The 19,204-nt window shown below is 41.6% G+C and overlaps 1 protein-coding gene across 1 annotated transcript in view; it reads right to left on the reverse strand.

Annotated features, from left to right (window-relative positions):
• Window positions 1-4,039: 4,039 nt before the first annotated feature.
• The window catches only part of LOC124289953, a 33,545-nt gene continuing 18,380 nt past the window's right edge, over window positions 4,040-19,204 (reverse strand). The window contains exons 10-19 of the mRNA XM_046726623.1: window positions 18,909-19,057; window positions 17,537-17,646; window positions 12,505-12,592; window positions 12,219-12,301; window positions 11,455-11,658; window positions 11,250-11,340; window positions 11,051-11,120; window positions 9,525-9,662; window positions 8,905-9,066; window positions 4,040-7,713 (exon numbers count right to left, since the gene is read on the reverse strand). Coding sequence (XP_046582579.1) covers window positions 5,486-7,713; window positions 8,905-9,066; window positions 9,525-9,662; window positions 11,051-11,120; window positions 11,250-11,340; window positions 11,455-11,658; window positions 12,219-12,301; window positions 12,505-12,592; window positions 17,537-17,646; window positions 18,909-19,057 — 3,323 coding nt within the window. The 3' untranslated portion in view covers window positions 4,040-5,485. The remainder of the gene's footprint in view (window positions 7,714-8,904; window positions 9,067-9,524; window positions 9,663-11,050; window positions 11,121-11,249; window positions 11,341-11,454; window positions 11,659-12,218; window positions 12,302-12,504; window positions 12,593-17,536; window positions 17,647-18,908; window positions 19,058-19,204) is intronic.

Below are 19,204 nucleotides of genomic sequence, written 5' to 3' on the forward strand. Positions count from 1 at the left end.
TTTCTCAAAAGCTTGACTTGTCATAGTTCTTATGACTGTGACTGATTTGGTTTTACATATTCCAGCAATATCAACACCAAGGTGCCCATGTTATGAAGACTTTAACCATTAGGCAAAAAGTATTGATGGAGACAGTCAAAAATTAATGGAGACAGTTAAAAAGATACCCTTTGAAAAAATATTTCAATTTTTGAAATCCAGATTTGAATTTCCCACTGTATCAGTCAGGTGGCCAGAGGTGAATTTCCAAAGAAACAAGTCTACTGTGCAGGGTTAGGGTTGTACACTTATTTGATGCTGAAATCAATCTGCTGAATATATTAACCTCCCAAGAGGGGGTGATATTTGTTTAGTATTTTTGTTATCATTGTCAACACTTTGATAAGTTAAATTTAGTTCTTCCAAATATCGAATGAATAAGGTTGTTTGATAATTACTATAAGGCACATGTTTATTCCAGTAGTAAATTCCAGGATTAACCTTTGACATCACCAGGTACCATGGCAGTTACAGTCCTGTCACTCAAGGGCAGATAACGTCTACACTGTTGAAGAGTAGCCAATTGAAAATCAATGGGATTTTTTAAAGTTTGTGCTCCATCCTTTAAGTTTGAACATAATGATGTTTTTCAATTTCCTTGAAATGAATATTCAGCTGTGAACAACTTTGAAATAGCCAGGCTGAGGAAACTGAACTAGATGAACATATATGACCATCAACAGATTTGGTGTTAGGTTTGGTCCTCGTTATTGCACCTGTCTCAAAGTGTTGACTACATATGCAGGTGAGCTAGTATTGTGGCACTTCTTCGTAATATTTGTTTTGATAAAGCAATGTGATGAGTAGCAAAACAATTAAATCTTATGACATGCAAAATATTTGCAGAATGGTGTAAAATGACTAAATGGATGCCCACTAAGTGACCTTGGGTCGCTCAAAAGTGTTATATTAAATATCCCCTGACTGACAACTCATACAAAGTTTCATCATTACAGAATGTAAAGAATGATCATAAAGAGTATGTAATCTTAACCTCTTGGTGCAGCTTACATACTGAGTCATAATCCTACAAGTGATTTTTTCCCCATTTGTTATTTTCAGTGACCTTGACCTTCATTCCAATGCCAGAATATTTGCAAGGGCAATCCTGAATGGCTCGATATAAGCCTGACTACCATTCTGATAATCATTTCTGAGCCATGCTGACTAAAGGAATGGGATGGGGCTAGAAATATCCCACACCCCTTGTCTGGCTTAGATTATTTACAGACTGCCTCTTTGACACAGACCTGAGGTGAGATGGACCTTCACATAGTGTTCAAGATTATTGCACTTACTTAGCAACCTGTTGTGTAGGTGTTCCACTGCTGGTACTAGTCTGAAATAATGCCTGGCCTTATAGTGGTAGCTGACTGAGATGTCTTGGGTCTTAACATGAATACCCAACTTGAACACATTATACCGACTCATTCTTTTTTTCAAACTACAGTCAGCAAAATTCAGTTTTGATATATCACAGCAGGCTGTAACAAGTCTGGACCATACAAACTCTTGGTTTATAGCAGGAGAAACATCAGCACACCATGACACCAAGTTTCACCACTCAATCCCCATTAAGTCAGCTTTTGTGACAACCATTGGAAACTACATGGGACATTTTGGTTAATTCACTAGCCTTTTTCAGAATGGCCTCTCCGGTTGAAATTTAAGAATTTGATTTAAATTCTGTGAGCGAACTTGCAGTGCAAAGTTTCAGCTTCACTTGAACTCTCAGACATATACCACATAAGTTCACAACCAGTAACAAACAATAAAAAACCCATAAAATAGATCATTTTTAATCATTACCTTAAGAATCTTATGTGAATAGTATACAAATGATACACTTTGGCAATCATAAACATTAGCATGTTTCATAAACAGAAAACATGAATACATCATTGATCACTTGTGCAAAACTAAAGTTTTAATCCTTTGACAGGCAAAAGAAATGTTGATTACCAACAAATAAATATGAAACTGATTGTAATTTCTAAATAAATGTACACTTTCAAGTCATATCATCTATACTGACTTATCTAAAGTTTAGCAGACTCACTTCATGGACCAGCATCCTTGTCATGGCCACAGTTCTGAGTGAACACAGATTTCCACAAAGTCCAACTCAACATCGTCTTGTTCACTTCCCTGCTGCAGTGTAACACCACGCTACGATGAAGCCCTCCGACACAGAGACTCCTGGATATGCATGCACTGCTTTATTGGTGTTTATAGATTCTTAAATAGTTCAAGAAACTTAATTTAAAGCCCCTGTCACACTTTTGTGTATATCAAGTACTTATGAGTTCCTTAAAAAAGTTTCAATACACAGCCAGTAGTCTCAAAATTGCGAAATGTTTTGATTACTTTGACGTATGTGTGATGCATATGTAGCGTATAAATAACAAATTCAGTGCATCCATTGCATATGAGGTGTGTATGATTTGCATAACACTATTTTTCTTGCTGCAAATAGCTGCATATGCAGTGTGCATACTGAGCATATTTTCTGGACACACCCAACTTACGCCGACCGCTTTCCAAACGTATTCCGGATTTATTAAAATAAATAATGCTTCCCACTGTTTTCATTACCAGTGCAGATTCCATAGCGTGACAATCAACCTTTTGTTTTCATGGACCATCCGAAACGCCATCTTCAGTAGGTCTGTTCACCCTGGAGTCTAGAGGAGCCATCATATTTATACAAAATCTTGAGTATACCCTGGATGTTCAGTAAGTACGCTGTCTGTGCGTTTGTCATAAGTTTCAAATAAATACAATGCGCTGCCTGATTGCAGATCAAACGGTACTAATTCGTGCAATAAGTTGGCATTCGCTATGAGTTAGTTCAGTGTGCATTCTATCTGCACTGCAAGTGCGCTCTGAATATGTGACTCATAGCTTGTGCCGGGAGTTTAGCGTATTATCGCATATGAACCGCTTAGTCCCCACGAACACATTGCATACTCGTACTGTGCTTGACCAATGCACTGCATATTTATAACTTATGACCTGAGTAATAGTACATGCAGCGTAGTTTGGTGCATGCCCAAAACTATCAAGTGTACTGGGCCGTACTGTGCACATGCCTGCGTACATAAAACTTATACAAAACGATTGAGATCATATTGTGTGTTCGGGTTGGGTATTTTCGTATTGCAGACAGACAGACATTTTATTCCAATATCAAGGTTGTTGGCCCAAAATACAATCTTGGATTAACTTTCACAATCCGCATAAATACATAATACAGAGTCCATGAATTATTGCGATATATTGTGATATGTGTTGGCGTATTGCAATATGTATTGCAATATATTGTGAAAGTGTAACACATGGGTTAAGGTAATGAAATTACTGTTTCCTTTCTTTTGAAACAATGCCACTGGCCACTGCCAGGACTCTGATGTGATTGTACAAGAGATCAATCGAAAATGTTTCCAAATCGCTTAAAGTTTGGGACTTGGGGAAAAAGCGTCTGCAGTGGCGTCTGCCAGTTTGGATTGTTTATTATTACGAGTGCCGGTACTAATCCATTTTTCTTTTCTATATGGTTTAAAAGGTTTAAACATTTTCAAAACTATTAATGTATAATAATATAAAGGAAATAAAAATGTTATTAGTAGTTTTGACTACATCACGAAAATTACCGATTGTATCGGGTGAGCCAGTTCGCGAAAAGTGTACTGCAATACTGGAGTATATCGTATTGTGAATTTCGAATTGCAATATACCGGTTAAACGGTATTATCGCCCACCCTTAATGTGTGTACGACTGCATGTGAAAGAAATGTCAATGCACAACTCATAAGGAATTAGGCTACACAGAAGTGTGACAGGGCCTTTAGTCTAAGTCATGTTGCACTGCAGCCTTAAAGATAAACATTATTCCACTTGCAAAAGACTACAAAAAGGCAAAAGACAAGTGAAAATACATTAGAGGTAGTCCTAACTGACTTCTCAGCATATAAGGGATTAAATTCTCTACTAGTTTTTGATATAAATTTGCTGCACATTGGAATAAAATAAAACTGACAGAAAATATGAACAACTAAATACCTGTGCCTCATTCAAGGAGAAGCAGCTACAAACTCTAAGAACTTGTGAAATAAAGTTTGTCTTTGAAGAAAATGTCTGGTTCAGATGTTTTCACATGGACAGGGTAATCCATGTAAATAACGAAGCATACAACTCTGTGGATAGCAACTGCTGTTTATTACAAAGTCCAATGTCAGTTTGGAAAAAATGTAAGAAACTAGTTTGAAATGTTGCTTTATGCAATAAACATGCAGTTGTTTTGCATAAAGTTGTATGCTTCATTATTTACTCATGAACTTCTTGAATGTAGATTAAACAATTAATCCACATAATGTTTGGGATTCCTATTTGAAAATGATCATTGATAAGTTCATACACAAACCTACAAATCTGATCTTCCAGCTTTCACAGACCAATGAGTTACATAATTATCACCAACATAGATGAATTTGAGCAAATGTATGTCTATCTAACGGCAACTCGTACATATTTTCTGGTAACAAGTTCCAGGAGGAGCCATGAAATTATTATGAAACATAATGCTGATATACAAGATTATTTTGATATTCTGACACTGCAGATACTGATTCAGGGTTTCACACGTGAAGCCTCTTTACTTCATATTTGACTAAAGGAGATAATACATCTAATTACAATATTATTTATTTAACATTTACAACACTTTGACATCTTGAAATGTATTATATTATTTGTAATTGGCCTGTAAGATCTGATAAAAAGAAACAAAACGAGCTTGTCTTAATGCTAGTTTTTAACAGTGTTATAACTGTATAGAAAATAATAGAAGTCTTAAGCATTTGAAGAAAAATGGATTATGTTCTTTATGTGCAACCCATGTAAATCTTAATCAAAATCCATGCTGAAGAGGTGAAACAGTGAACAATATAAATTAATTCTGCATTGACATGATTTAGGTAAAGTTCTACCTTTCTACAATAAAGTTCTGCATGAATGTAAAAGGCCCATTCATGACACAGGCTCCATTCCACCATACAGAGAAGTCCATCAACTTGCCTTTCACACATGTCCCAAACATTAATATCAGGCTGTATAATCGTCCCTTTCAGTTCAGAAAAATCAAATTCTGCATTTGAAAGACTTATTTATGCAAACTGTCCAACCTTGCATAAAATTACACACAAAAATGTATATGCCTCTCTGATGACCGCGGGTTAATATATTAAAAGGCTTAGTCATAAAAGTGGTTTGGCCACAATTGCATTATTGTGAACCTATGTGATCAATGCTGCTGAAACCCATGATTGAAATATATACATTAATTGATCTAAGAGCTTTCATCATTTTTACAAACTGAATACTTTGAAGAGATACTGTTAACCATGGTAACATGAAAACACAATGTTACTATCTATAATTACAATTGTCATTTGTGCAGATTCAGTGATTTCCGTGACTTCAAGTGTGGATTATGTGAGGAATGTCTTTTCTCTTGGGGGGATTTAATCTGATTCCCATCTGCTTTGATAATGGGAGAGTTCATAAGAAGGACAAGGCTTCGGGCCGATACAGAAGGGGAGAATTTACGCTCTCGAGGAGATTCTGCAACAGATGATGTGCGTGGAAATGGCGACATCTGAAAAGATGAGGGTGACCGAGAATTAGGAGAAGGGGTCGACTTGTTTGTTCTTGATGACTGTCGAACTGGCGAGACAAAGGCAGTTGAGGCTTGGGGAGAAGAAATAGTTTTTGATGGTTTGTTTGTCAGTGCTGGACTTGTTTGGAACTTTGGAGAAGATGGTAATTCTTCTTCCTCCTCAGTGTTCACATCAAATCCCTGACTGGATGTACTGGATATGGTATGTTGATCTTGGAGCAATCGTGATATGCTTGGACTAGATCCAAATACAGGGGACTCTGATCTGGGGAAACTGTGGACCTGACTTCTGTTTCTCATTGAGTGAGGGCGAGAGTGTCCAGAAGCTTGACCACTAGAGTCCAGTGCAACACTATGCATCTCCTGGCTGTCACTGGGCAAGAAGACATCATCATTGGTGGCAGAGAAGTAGTCCAAGCCGGAGGACACCACACTGGAATTGGTTTCTGATGGTAGCTGTTCATTTACACTGGGAAGTGAAGTCACTCGCCGATGAAGGCAGTACCGAGTGTCCTTTGAATCTTTAAAAGAAACAGATTCTGACCATGATGTTTTGGATCTTTTACAAGCTGAATACATAGTAGATGAGTCTTGGATGGTCTCAACAAAACTCCTCTTCCTGGATACATTACTAACTTTGTGTTCGGTTGTAGGTTCAGTTCCTGAAACTGTGCTGCCTCTGTCTTCCTTGGCTGGACTGCTGCCTGCATGGAGATTCTCCTTCTGGCAAGGTGGTTGAGTTGGGGATGCCCAACGTCTCTTCCTTCTAGGCCACTTATCAAAAGAGTCCGGTGTTTTCACTTTCGGTTGCTTCTGAGGTGACGGTGTCCTCTGCACTTGCTCTGACTTCGATGCAGGACACGTAACTGCTGGTATATCCAGGTTCAATGAGGTAACAGAACCGTCCATACTCAGAAATGAAATTCGTGTTGATGACTTATCGGACATCTTTCTTTCACCGTGGGTCACAACAACATCGGACTCTCTCTGTTCTGAATTTTCAACATCACAACCATCATCATCAAAGTGTACACGCCTGCATGGAGAACCTCTGTCTGAGGGTGCCCTAACATCCCTGAATAGTTTAGTTCTGGGTGTTACCCTTTCTTTAGGGCTCTTCATAAACAGTGCAGTACATACTGATGTGCGACTTGGGGTGGATCCCTTAGATCGCGTGTTCTGACTGGGAGACTCTGGAACATGTCCTTGCGACAACTTGGGTGTCCTTTGAGGAGTTGAGGGCAGATCCAGAATCCTCTTAGCTGCTGATGACTGCGAAGACTTGAGGATGGATCTCTGGGGGGTGAGTGGAGGACCAGGGGGAGGAGACAGGAGGGAGGGTGTTGATGTATGACGATGAGGTGTTTGTTTTGGAGTGGACGGAATAGGTATGTTGTCAGCAGATACAGGGAAGGCATTGGTATTGTGGTCATGTGTGGAGCCTCTTGACCTGCTGGGAGTGTGCGACCTGGTGTTATGATATGGTGACGCAGCACACAGTACATTCACCTGTCCTTGCTTCTTAGGCGTCCTGTGTCGTTTGCTTGGACTTGTCATCATAATGTCAGAAGACTCGTGTTCATGTACAGGAACCGATGGACGTTTAGGACTATCAAATAAGAGCACTTTTGAAAATTTCTTTGGTGTTTTGGATCTTTTACCCCGAACGGGTGATTCTTGGACCATGTGTTTCGGAGTGGTGGCTGTGTGAGATTTACTTGGCGTCTTGTGTCGTGGGGAAGGGCTGCCCATGAGCTGAGACATGAGAAAGGAGGAACGCGATGGTGATTTGAAACTGGTTTGGGGTCTAGGTTCAGATCCACATTTAGAGACATCCCCAACAGATGCCCGCTGTTGTCGACCAGCAATCTTGTCTGCAAACTGGAAATACTTGGTAAGATTCCGTGACCTGTTCCGTGGCCCTGCTGAGTAGAATGATCTCCGCATCATATTCACCGCATGCTTGTTCCGAGATGGACTCACTTTCTTGAAATTGTCTGCAAGTACATGTGAAAAACATATATTAGGGAAATAAATTGTTGAAATTACTGATTGGCCACATGAGGTTTTCTAAGAGCATATTGGTCAATGCTGAAAAGATTGTGAAAATCATCATTGAAAATGTTAACAAATTACTGGACCTGAATATTTTTAGCCTTCGGGTTAGGAAGGTGTGGCCTCTGAGTGAGGTTTTGGGAACAATCCCTAAAGAGAGGTATGAGTGGCAGTTAAACCTTTGTCTACAGCATGCCAAGCAAACACTTTACCACTAAGCTAAGCCAGCATCCCCACACCGTAAGCAAACTCACTCCTTGTCAGGTGGATGTGAGTGAGTGAGCGAGCTGGGTTTTACACAGCTTTTGGCAATTGCAGCAATATCATGGCGGGGGTACAAAAAGGGGCTTCACACATTGTAGCCATGTGGGAAATCCAACCCAGGTTCACACATTGTAGCCATGTGGGAAATCCAACCCAGGTCTTCATCGTGATGAGTGAATGCCTTAACCACTATGCTATACCCCACTTCCCTCAGATGGTTCTTAACCGCCTCCGTGGTGTAGTGGTTAGAGCGTCCGCCCGGAGAGCGGAAGGTCGCGGGTTCGATCCCCGACCGCGTTATACCAAAAGACGTTAAAATATGGTACTTGTTGGTTCCTGCCTGGCTCTCGGCATTAATGGGTACAACAAGGACTGGTTGGCTCGGAGTCAGTATAATGTGTCTGAGTGGGGTATTCATGCTTCACTGCGGCATGGTATCTCAGTGGGCTAGCACTATAAAACCAGCTTAAGTCTAGGCTAGTACAAGCAGCTGCACAAACAAATACACACGCATGCACGTCGTCATATGAGTGAAATATTCTCAAGTACGACGCTAAACCCAATTTCACCTCACCTCAGATGGTTCTTTATATGTAGAAGAAGCATATAAAACACATGAGGTGGCCCCTTAGACAAGTGTTCGAACTAAGACTGTTTACCTTCTAACGCCTGATAGGCAGCTTCATTTGTACACTCCCCAGGGAGCTGAGAATTTAACATGAGTGCATACTGATCCACTGACCATGGTAATAATGTAGTGTTTTGACCATGCTCTTGGGTGTGGATAATGTGCACATATTATTATACAATACTCAAGGAAAATCAGAAGAATTGTAATCAATCAATGAAAGGTTATCTGTGAAACCCACCTTCACACTGCTTCATGGGGGACTCCATCACTATTTCCACCTCCTCCTCTGTGTTGGTTCGCTTCCGCTTGTTGTCCAGACGATTCCACACAGCATTAGACCGCTGCTTGTGTGCTGGTGTCTCCGCTACTGACCGCCGCTTGACCCCTGGAGACTTGGAGGCTGCAAGTGAGTGGGTGAGTGAGTTTAGTGCAGTGGCAGTCATATCATGGCAGGGAGTGTTCATGCTTCACTGCGGTATGGTATCTCAGTTAGGCTAGCACTATAAAACCAGCTGAGTGAGCTTTAGTATTATGCCACCTCACCTGCTTTAGCAATATTCAAGATATTGCAATATCATGGCAGGGAACACCACAAATGGGCTTCACTTATTGTACCCATGTGGGGAATTGAACCCGGGTTTTCGGCGTGACCAGCGAATGCTTTAAACACTAGGCTACACCACCGCCCCTGAAGGCTAGCATATGTTATATTTCTAGTACTTTTGTTGGGTTGAGTCCCTTCCGGGATTGGAGTCCACACCCTCAGAGTCAGGCACCTAGTCGCCAGCACACAGAGTAATCATCTTAAATGCATTCAAATAAATTATAAACACACTGAATTGGGTCTCAAACATTCACCTTTAGGACTTCTGAAAGAGGTTGATGTGACCTTTTTTCGAGGAGATTTTCTTGTTCTTTCCATCACGGCTACAGATTGCCGTCTCTCCAGCTTGGGCTGGTCGCCTTCAAACAGGTTTCTCCGTACTTTCACCATGTCTACAACACACACAGTAGGCTGGGTTAAATTGTCAACAGGGATTACTGACCAAGAGTGTATTGACTGTATCATAAATATCATAATGACATTACATGATAAGGGGATTATTACCCACATTATTTTTGCTTATATTTTTGAAAACTCAGGTATGGTTGCTAAATGCACATGATATGTTTATATTCCTAATATTAGAATAATCGATGTTTACAACACAGTTTCACTCAGTATAGTAACATTATGAAACCGTGTATGAATACAATGTTTGAGTGAATCACCCTATGTATCAAACAGTGGTAAATGTTTTGAAACCATGTTTGTCTCCAGAAATGGCCACAAATTTCAAATCCCTATCTAACATTAGTTATTGGGAACATTAGTCCATAGCATGAAGGCCCTGTAATCTCCAGATTGTAAATTCTCAGCATCAGTGTAATAACTGGACAACAAGAAGACAAAGTCATCAATATCCCCCTCAAAGGCAAAATATTCTTCATGAATATGTCTACGAGTTATGATTATGTCAAATGTTTTGGCATGTACATAGCTAAGTGTAAGGAGAGTACTGAAAGGTTTCAAAGTTCTGCTCCGGAAAAGAGTACTACCACCAATTTCATTCTAAGTCAAACTTGTTGCCATGAAAACGCAAAAACTATTTTATTCAGAAATCCCAAACTACCAAAAGGCACCAGTAGACCACCATATCTATCTATGTGCCAAGTTTGGTGAAGACACAATGAACAGTTTTAGAGTTCTGCTCCGGAAAAGAGTACTACCACCAATTTCATTCTAAGTCAAACTTGTTGCCATGGAAACGCAAAAACTATTTTATTCAGAAATCCCAAACTACCAAAGGGCACCAGTAGACCACCAGATCTATCTATGTGCCAAGTTTGGTGAAGAAATATTGAACGATTATGGTCCGGAAAGGACAAATGTGCACGGACGAACAGTCAATTTTACACACGCCCCCGGTGGAGTCCACTTTAATACTAAAGTGGGGATAATTATCATATTGGTGTGGATTGGAGATAGGGAACAATGAAAGCTGCCTACAACACACACAGCTGAGCACAAACCATAGCTTCCAGTTGTTGTTACACAGAAATATCTGAATCTGGCACAGTCTCAACCAAACTTACCAACAGATAAGGAAGACATTACTGACAGTTAATGGTATTGCAACATTCATCATCATGGGCAGAAGGTAAAACTGCTACAGATCACTCAGCAGCTTGGCTCATCCTTACATTGTATGTACATGCATAATCTTCCAGAAAGTTCCCGGTTCAGAAAGCAAGAACCTGATTCTCATTACTTGACTGAGATGGAGCCCTCTGCTACTGTACCCCCCCAAAAAGAACAAAAAATCAGAGATAAAGACAACTACCTGATTTTCCCTTGTTTTTCTTGGTCTTAGTTGTAGGCTGTACACTCTTCTGCCTCTTTATTTTCTCCTCCTGAAACAGGGTCAATAATGGACACTTAATCTGCCAAGTCACCAGTTTACCAGCTTTGACTCAAAGAACAAAACATTGGGACCCCCACAATCTTTCACAAGGAACATAAATGCATATTTTTTAACCCACCTTGGGTTTAGCATTGGCAGGCTTCTTGTGGACCATGATCTGCTTTCGGCTACCATAATCCGACAGGCTTGGATGCTGCAGCTTTCTGTTCCTGCAGATATACAATATGTGAAACTGTATAGCAACAAAGCCTCTGTCCCCTAACTGTAATACATTGTTAACTGATCATGGTTATACACCATATACCAGTACACTATACACCCACCTGAGGTTTCTACTGGACTGGGACTGTAAGACATCAGACTGTGAACCAGGTTCAGCTATACTGTCATGGCTCTGGAGAGACTCATTCAGGACTGATGAGTCAGCACTTTTGTTCGGGGAAGCAAACATGGCAAGGGAGTCCGGTAAGGGCTGCATCAGTTCATCATACACACTGACCAACAGTCTTGGCAGCGTTGCAGTGTAACTGGAACACAAAAGGCAACAGCATCTATAGAATATTCACTACCCTTGCAGTACGCACAGAACATCATTTACAATATAATTTATAGCTTACACTGGATAAGTGAGTGAGTGAGCTAAACTTTTACGTCACTAAAGCAATATCTCAGCCATAATGTGATGATTACACTTGAGGTATATGTGGTGGTCATTGACTGATAAACAGTAACTACCTGGAAGGTACTACTTTCAGAGCAACAAACAAGGTAAGCAGGATGAGGTGTAGTCGGGTAAGAGAGAGCCAATATAGATCTTGTTTGTGCACATATACGGCTATTGTGAACTCAAAGTATGACAATGGTGCTAAAAGGCCAAGGATCATTCTAAGGTGAATCTGGGATTCAAAACCATGATCAGCAGACATTATCAAAGTAAAGGGACACAACTCTGAACATATAATTCCAGTGCCCTGCACACAGAGCAGTTATGCCCTTTGCCAACACCTTGTTGAACCTTGTGACATCTCAGTGGTATCTAGTTGTTGTTGCTGTAGCTGATGTATATATTTGTCACAGCCTCACTCACCTGGTAACAATGACATTATTGAGGAACTTGGGTACAAAGCCAGGGTCCGTGATGAATGATAAAGTCCTCAAAAGGTTCACCACCTAACAAGAGCAATAAAGACTTGTTTGTTTGGCAGTTCTTAATTGTGTCTACAAGGAATTGTTTACATGTTTAAGTAATCAAATAAAATGTGTCCCTAAGTATCTATTAAAAACTAAAATGTCTTTTTGTCTTCAATCAACATATATTGCAGCACAATTTTAACTGGTGACAAGTAAAGCAAGAAACTAGTCAAATGACACACCTCGTCCACACACTTCTCTATATGAGAATCCTCGGCACTGAGGACAGCCGACTCCATCTCCAGCAACAACAGAGTCTGCAGCTTGTATCTACACAAACACAAGTCAAACAATTACAAATACAGCATGTTCCTTTAACTAATTTTTCTGAGGCATTCAGCAAAAAATCATGTTGGGATTTTTCTAAATATGTAATTTTTCAAGTAAAATTGATATTTTTATACCTATCCTGACTCATGATCTTTGCTTATCTCCCTTTTCTTTTCGAATGGTAGTGGAACACTTGAATCCCTTGAAGTTCCCGAAGCTGACGTAAAAATACACCGAGTTACCTCCCTTTTGCCCTTTCCCGCGCAAAGTCATGTGACCAGCCTTACTTGTCACTCTCTCCTGATTTTCTGCCTCTGCACTTGGATCTGCTGTGAAATCCGAAGTGTTTCCAACGGAGAGGTTGGGAGGGCTTCTCGTCATGAGTCAGGATAAGCATAAAAATATCAATTTTACTTGAAAAATTACATATTTTTTCTTATCCTGACTCATGATCTTTTGCTTATAGAATCCGATGGATTGGTGGTGGGTCAAGCCACTTCGTGGATTCATCAGCTGTCCTTAGATACGTCCTGTATCCCCCCCATGGGAACTGCGAAATGGCATTTCCGTGATCCTATTCCTTCAACTTCCGTTATAACTCTGGGGGGGGACCACTTTCTTGTCTTACTTCAGTCTCAGACAAGTTCAATCATGTTGATTCATGTGGCTACAGATAAACTAGTATCTTCTTATTACTAGATATCTTATAACAACCCATAGATTATGATAAGATCTTTATCATAAATGAGTTGCGACCCCTTCACGTACAGGTAAGATCTTAACCCGTACAGGATCTTTAATCACTCATGCTAGCCTGTCCTAGACTGTGCGCATGGACTTTCAAACTAATACTTTTCCATAAAAAGTAAAAGTTGTCAACAAGTCAACGTGATAAAGGGTGAGATTTTCCAACTCAGTGCCTTTGAGGAACCGTTAGTTGCTGTGCTACAACGAGAGGCCCAAATTGGTGAATGCCTGAGACGTCTTCAGTGGCTATGTCTCGGAGGTAGTGGTTGGCAAACATCATGTCCCACTTCCAAAAGCAGCCCTCCATAATTGCCAGTGCTCTGACTACATGTGGGTCTGAAGCTCTAGGAGGTTCTAGTCATTCTGCTTTATAGGCTCTCAATATGACGGCTCTCATCCAGAACGGTATCGTCGTTCTTGAGACTTCTGCTGATGTCTCTGTGGATAATGGGATGAACAGGCACTTGAATTTTCGTCTCCTTTGTCTTAGTCTTTTGAAGATATATCTTCAGGGCTCTGACCGGACACAAAGATAAGTCCTGGCTGTCCTCTGGTCCGAGGATTGTAGCTAGCGCTGGTACGTGGAACTACCTAGATGAACTGCAGCATGTTGCCCCACACGTGTAGCTGGAACGCTGTCGGGTTCCTGTGGACTTGCTTGGTGTGCGGATGTATTAGTAGGTTCGGCCAATCTGGTAACTTGATTGTTGGACTTCCGAGATCTTTTATTAGGTCTAGGAACCATACTCTCGATGGCCAGTATGACGCGACCAAAGTCAGTTGTAGCGCCTGTGTCTGTTTGATCTTCAACAGTACTTCCGGTAGTAATATCGGGGGTGGAAACGCATAAGCGTTTAGTCCTTCCAAAGATATGTTCAGTGCATCCATTGTCCAGGCTTGAGGATCTGGAACTGGCGAGACAAATGTCTGTAGTTGTTTGTTGAACCTCGTGGCAAACAGGTCTATGCAAGGGGATCCTATTTCCCTTATGATGAGCCGGAACGCTTCTGGATGGAGCATCCATTCTGTAGGTGACGGGTGCAGTGGTCGGAAGAGAGCGTCTGCAAGTACGTTCTTGGCTCCGGGTATGTGACACGCCTTTATCCAGATGTTTGCTTCCTCCGTGATGTGGAACAACTGGAATGTGAGCTGTACCAGGCTTGGAGACCATGTGGATCCTTGCAGTATCATGGAGAATGCCACTGTAGAGTTGTCCGTGTGGACCATCAGCATTTTTGTTGTTCAGCGAGCTCGACCATAGTTGTAAGGCGTTGATCTCGGCTTTCATCTCCAGCAGATTGATGTGAAGATGCTGCTCTATTTTGGACCAGCTTCCTGATGCAACTTGATTGTTGAGATACGCACCCCAGCCTTGTATCGAAGCTTCTGTGTAGAGATGTGTATCGAAGGCCGGCTCTTGTAAATAGGTCCCTCCGCAAACGTGTCCTGTGTGTCCACCACAGTAGATACCTCTTGAGGTTGTCTGGCAGCAAGATAGGGTCGACGCTGTCTAGATGTTTTATCAGGAACCGTTGCAGCGGTCTTAGTTGTAACCTTCCTGTGCGAGTCAAGTCCTGCGCCGAGGTTAGTAGACCGAGTAGAACTTGCCATCATCGTAGTGTTAATGGAGAGATGACTGCTAGTGGAATCATGGCTTGTATCTTGACCCAATGATCTTCTGGGATGACAATACGATTCTGTGTTGTGCTAAACGTTATCCCCAGAAATTGCAGATCTTGTTTTGGTTCCAACTCTGACTTCATTAGGTTCACAAGCCATCCTAGTTGAGTGAGCAACTTGATCGTGAAGTTCAGCTGTAGTCTGAGTTGACTGGCATCTTGGTGAACCTGAATTCTGTCGTCCAAGTAGAAGGCATTGTGTAGACCTCGATGATGTAGATATGTGACTATAGGCTTGGTTACTCGTGTGAATAGCCACGGGGCCGAAGATATTCCAAACGGTAGGACTTCCATTGGAAGTGCTGCCCTCTGAATAGGAATCGGAGATACTTTCTTGATTCTGGATGTATGGGGATGTGTAGGTATGCATCCTGCAGGTCTATGCTGGCCATGTAATCTGCTTGACGGATGAGTAGTCTGAGTTGAGGTAGGTCGATCATTCTGAACCTGTCTGGTTTCAGTAGATAGTCTTTGTTGAATTTGCACGTTGTAAATCAGTCTGAACTTCTCCTTGGAGTTCTTCTTGGGTACTAGAAAAATTAGGGAGTAGAAGCCTGGAGTGAGATGATGCTTATCTATTATCTCTACCGCCTCCTTCATAAGTAGTGAGTTGATGGCTTCTTGGCAGATTCCACCCTACGCGAATGTCTATCTTGAGAGTCCTCTCTTCGCGAACCTCTATCTGTAGATTCATCTCTTCGCGAACCTCTGTGATTTGAGCTTCCTCTTCGCGAACGTCTGTCGCTAGATGTATCCCTTCGTGAACGTCTGTCGCTAGATGTATCCCTTCGCGAACGTCTGTCACTAGATGTATCCCTTCGCGAACGTCTGTGATGTGAGCCTTCTCTTCGCAAACCTCTGTCTCGTGATGAGTGACTTCGCGAACGTCTGTGAGAGATATGAGATCTCAATCTAGAGCAGCTAGATCTGTAGAAGATGGATCCTTCGATGTTCTCGAACGTTGAGGGTTCGCAGATGTAGAACAATGAGTAGGCATCTCATGTCTTCTATCCTCCTCCAAGATGACAGAGTCGTCCGACTGTTGAGACCTTCGCAAAGGTGTACGTTCGCCAGCGTAGTCTTGAGACGTAGTTCTCTGAGGAGTAGGTTCGCGGTCGGTAGGTCGGTAGGTTGTGCATAGGTATGTAGGTTTGCACACGATGCCGGTAGATGAGAGGCTTCGCCGAGCCCTCGCTTCTTCCTTGAACCTGCGTTCCATCATGGTCATCATCTGGTTGGTGAATTGTCTCATAAATTCACCCAAGTCAAAGTTCTGCGTTGGTTGAAGCTGCTGCGGCGTAAAAGAAGCGTTCGCGAACGCTGATGAGTTGTGTGCCTCGACTTCACTGCGTTGAGAGGTAGGTGGCAGTTCATGAAACAGCTGGCCTGCTGTGACCATTGCAGGATACGATCTAGTAGTCGTGGAAGTCGATTGAGTCGCTGAATCGTAGGTACTTCAGGTAGAAGTAATGGGGGATCATCAAAAACGTCTACTTCATGTGGAGGTAATATCTCTTCGTTGAAGGATTTCTGATGCGTTGACTTACTAGCCCGCGTAGATTTACCCTCCGATCTGGTAACAGAAGCTTTTTTCTGCGATGTAGAAGAGGATGACGTCTTTTTCTTAGCTTGAGTCGGAGTCAACTGCGTTGTAGCCAATCTCTTCTTAGCCCCCGTACCAGCAGACTGCCCCTGCAGCGTACTCAACATAGCACCAGTATTATGAATTTCAGCAGTAGCAAGCAACATACGGTTTGCAGGCTGATCTCCTGTTTTATCAGCCGTGAATTGAGATGACTTCCTCACCCGATCAATGGCACGTCTATAGATATAAGACAAATATTGATTAAATTGTAGATCTGATAAATCAACACAATAAGTACAGCGCAAGCTGGAAGAACATGGTTTTATGTACGAAGGGCATTGGGGGTGAGGATCAGCCACAGATAACCTGTGCCTGCAAACACTGCAAGATTTCATGAAATGTAAACAAAATTACATAACGATGAAATTATGATACAAATACAAATAATCTTTACAATTTTTTTACATATAATACAAAGTAGTTATTGCCAAATCCATACACAGCGTAAGTTTGAAGAATAGGACCTAAATAAAAAGGATATAATACTGTATATGGGACTCCAGTGCTCGCCCAACCATCCACTTGGGGAAAGGGAGAGAGTGACAAGTAAGGCTGGTCACATGACTGTTTGCACGGGAAAGGGCAAAATGGAGGTAACTCGTGGGTGAGTGTATTTATATGTCCGCTGCGGGAACTTCAAGGGAACTGTTCCACTACCATTCGAAAAGAAAAGGGAGATACGCAAAAGATCATGAGTCAGGATAAGAAAAAATGAAAAGTTTACTTTTTAAAAAAAACACTAAATAAAGTGTGTTTTCTTACACCTTCTGTGTAAGAAAAGTCAAGTCAAATAATTTAATCAATGGTTGACAACAGTGTAATCCTTGGCAGTGAATCTAAATCTAAATCTAAACGATAAACGATGCGACTTACTCTGTCATCTTCATGGTCTTGTCCGTGTCGGAGGCCTTACTCTGATACTTCTCCCTCAGTGCCACACTGGACACGCCCACCTCTCGCTGTACCAGCTCCACAGCCTGAACCTGATCACAGTGTTTGATAGGATAAACAAGGGTTCAATAGAGGGATGGAGTTGGATAGAGGAGATTGTGTATGCATGTTCAAATCACAAAAGCGACTTACACAGTGTATGTTCATTGTGAAGATGTGGATCAGATTGTGATGCCTTCATGAAATCTTATACACTGCTGATTAAGAGTACAGAATCTGATTTATTTCCATCTCATGATGTGTACAATATTGACCTACATATAGTATCTGCCCTATCACCCTACACACAGTACTTGCCGTATCACCCTACATATAGTACCTGCCGTATTACCCTACATCCAGTACCTGCTGTATCACCCTACATACGGTACCTGCGGTATTACCCTACATACAGTACCTGCAGTATTACCCTACATGAAGTACTTGCCTTATTACATTACATACAGTACCTGCCGTATTACCCTACATCCAGTACCTGCTGTATCACCCTACATACGGTACCTGCGGTATTACCCTACATACAATACCTGCTGTATCACCCTACATATGGTACCTGCGGTATTACCCTACATACAGTACCTGCCATATTGCCCTACACAGAGTACCTGCCATATTACCTTACATACAGTACCTGCCTTATTACCCTACATACAATACCTGCCGTATTACCCTACATGTACAATACTGCCCTACATACAGTACAGTACTTGCCTTATTACCCTACATACAGTACCTGCTGTATCACCCTATATATGGTACCTGCGGTATTACCCTACATACAGTACCTGCCATATTGCCCTATATACAGAACCTACCATATTACCTTACATATGGTACCTGCGGTATTACCCTACATATGGTACCTGCGGTATTACCCTACATACAGGACCTTTCATATTGCCCTACATACAGTACCTGCCTTATTACCCTACATACAATACCTGCCATATTGCCCTACATACAATACCTACCTTATTACCCTACCTACAGTACCTGTCATACTGCCCTACATACAGAACCTACCTTATTACCCTACATACAGTACCTGCCATATTAATCTACATACAGAACCTGCCATACTGCCCTACATACAGAACCTACCTTATTACCCTACATACAGTACCTGCCATATTGCCCTACATACAGAACCTATCTTATTACCCTACATACAGTACCTGCTGTATCACCCTACATATAGAACCTACCTTATTACCCTACATACAGTAACTGCTGTATCACCACATACAGAACCTACCTTATTACCCTACATACAATATCTGCCACACCGGCTCACCTCTGGATTATCGGCATGTTTCTCCTTCATGAAATGCACGGCCACAGTGACCATCATCTGCACACAGGACTCCAGCCCATCCTCTATGTCCAATGTCCGGTTGTAGAGATCCTTCAGGTACTGACCGACACTCTCCTCCGTCTGCAGGTCTGGGCAACATACCATGACATTTAGTGGAAAAACATACAGGGAAATACCAAGAAAGGTCTTCTCCAGTACTATGATGATAACTCACAGTTTGAATGTGTTGATAGTTGATGCAAACTTATGAACTACAATCACTTTTAAGACATAGC

This window comes from Haliotis rubra, unplaced genomic scaffold (assembly GCF_003918875.1).
Source record: "Haliotis rubra isolate DU_JTF1 unplaced genomic scaffold, ASM391887v1 Scf112, whole genome shotgun sequence".
Lineage (NCBI taxonomy): Eukaryota > Metazoa > Mollusca > Gastropoda > Lepetellida > Haliotidae > Haliotis > Haliotis rubra.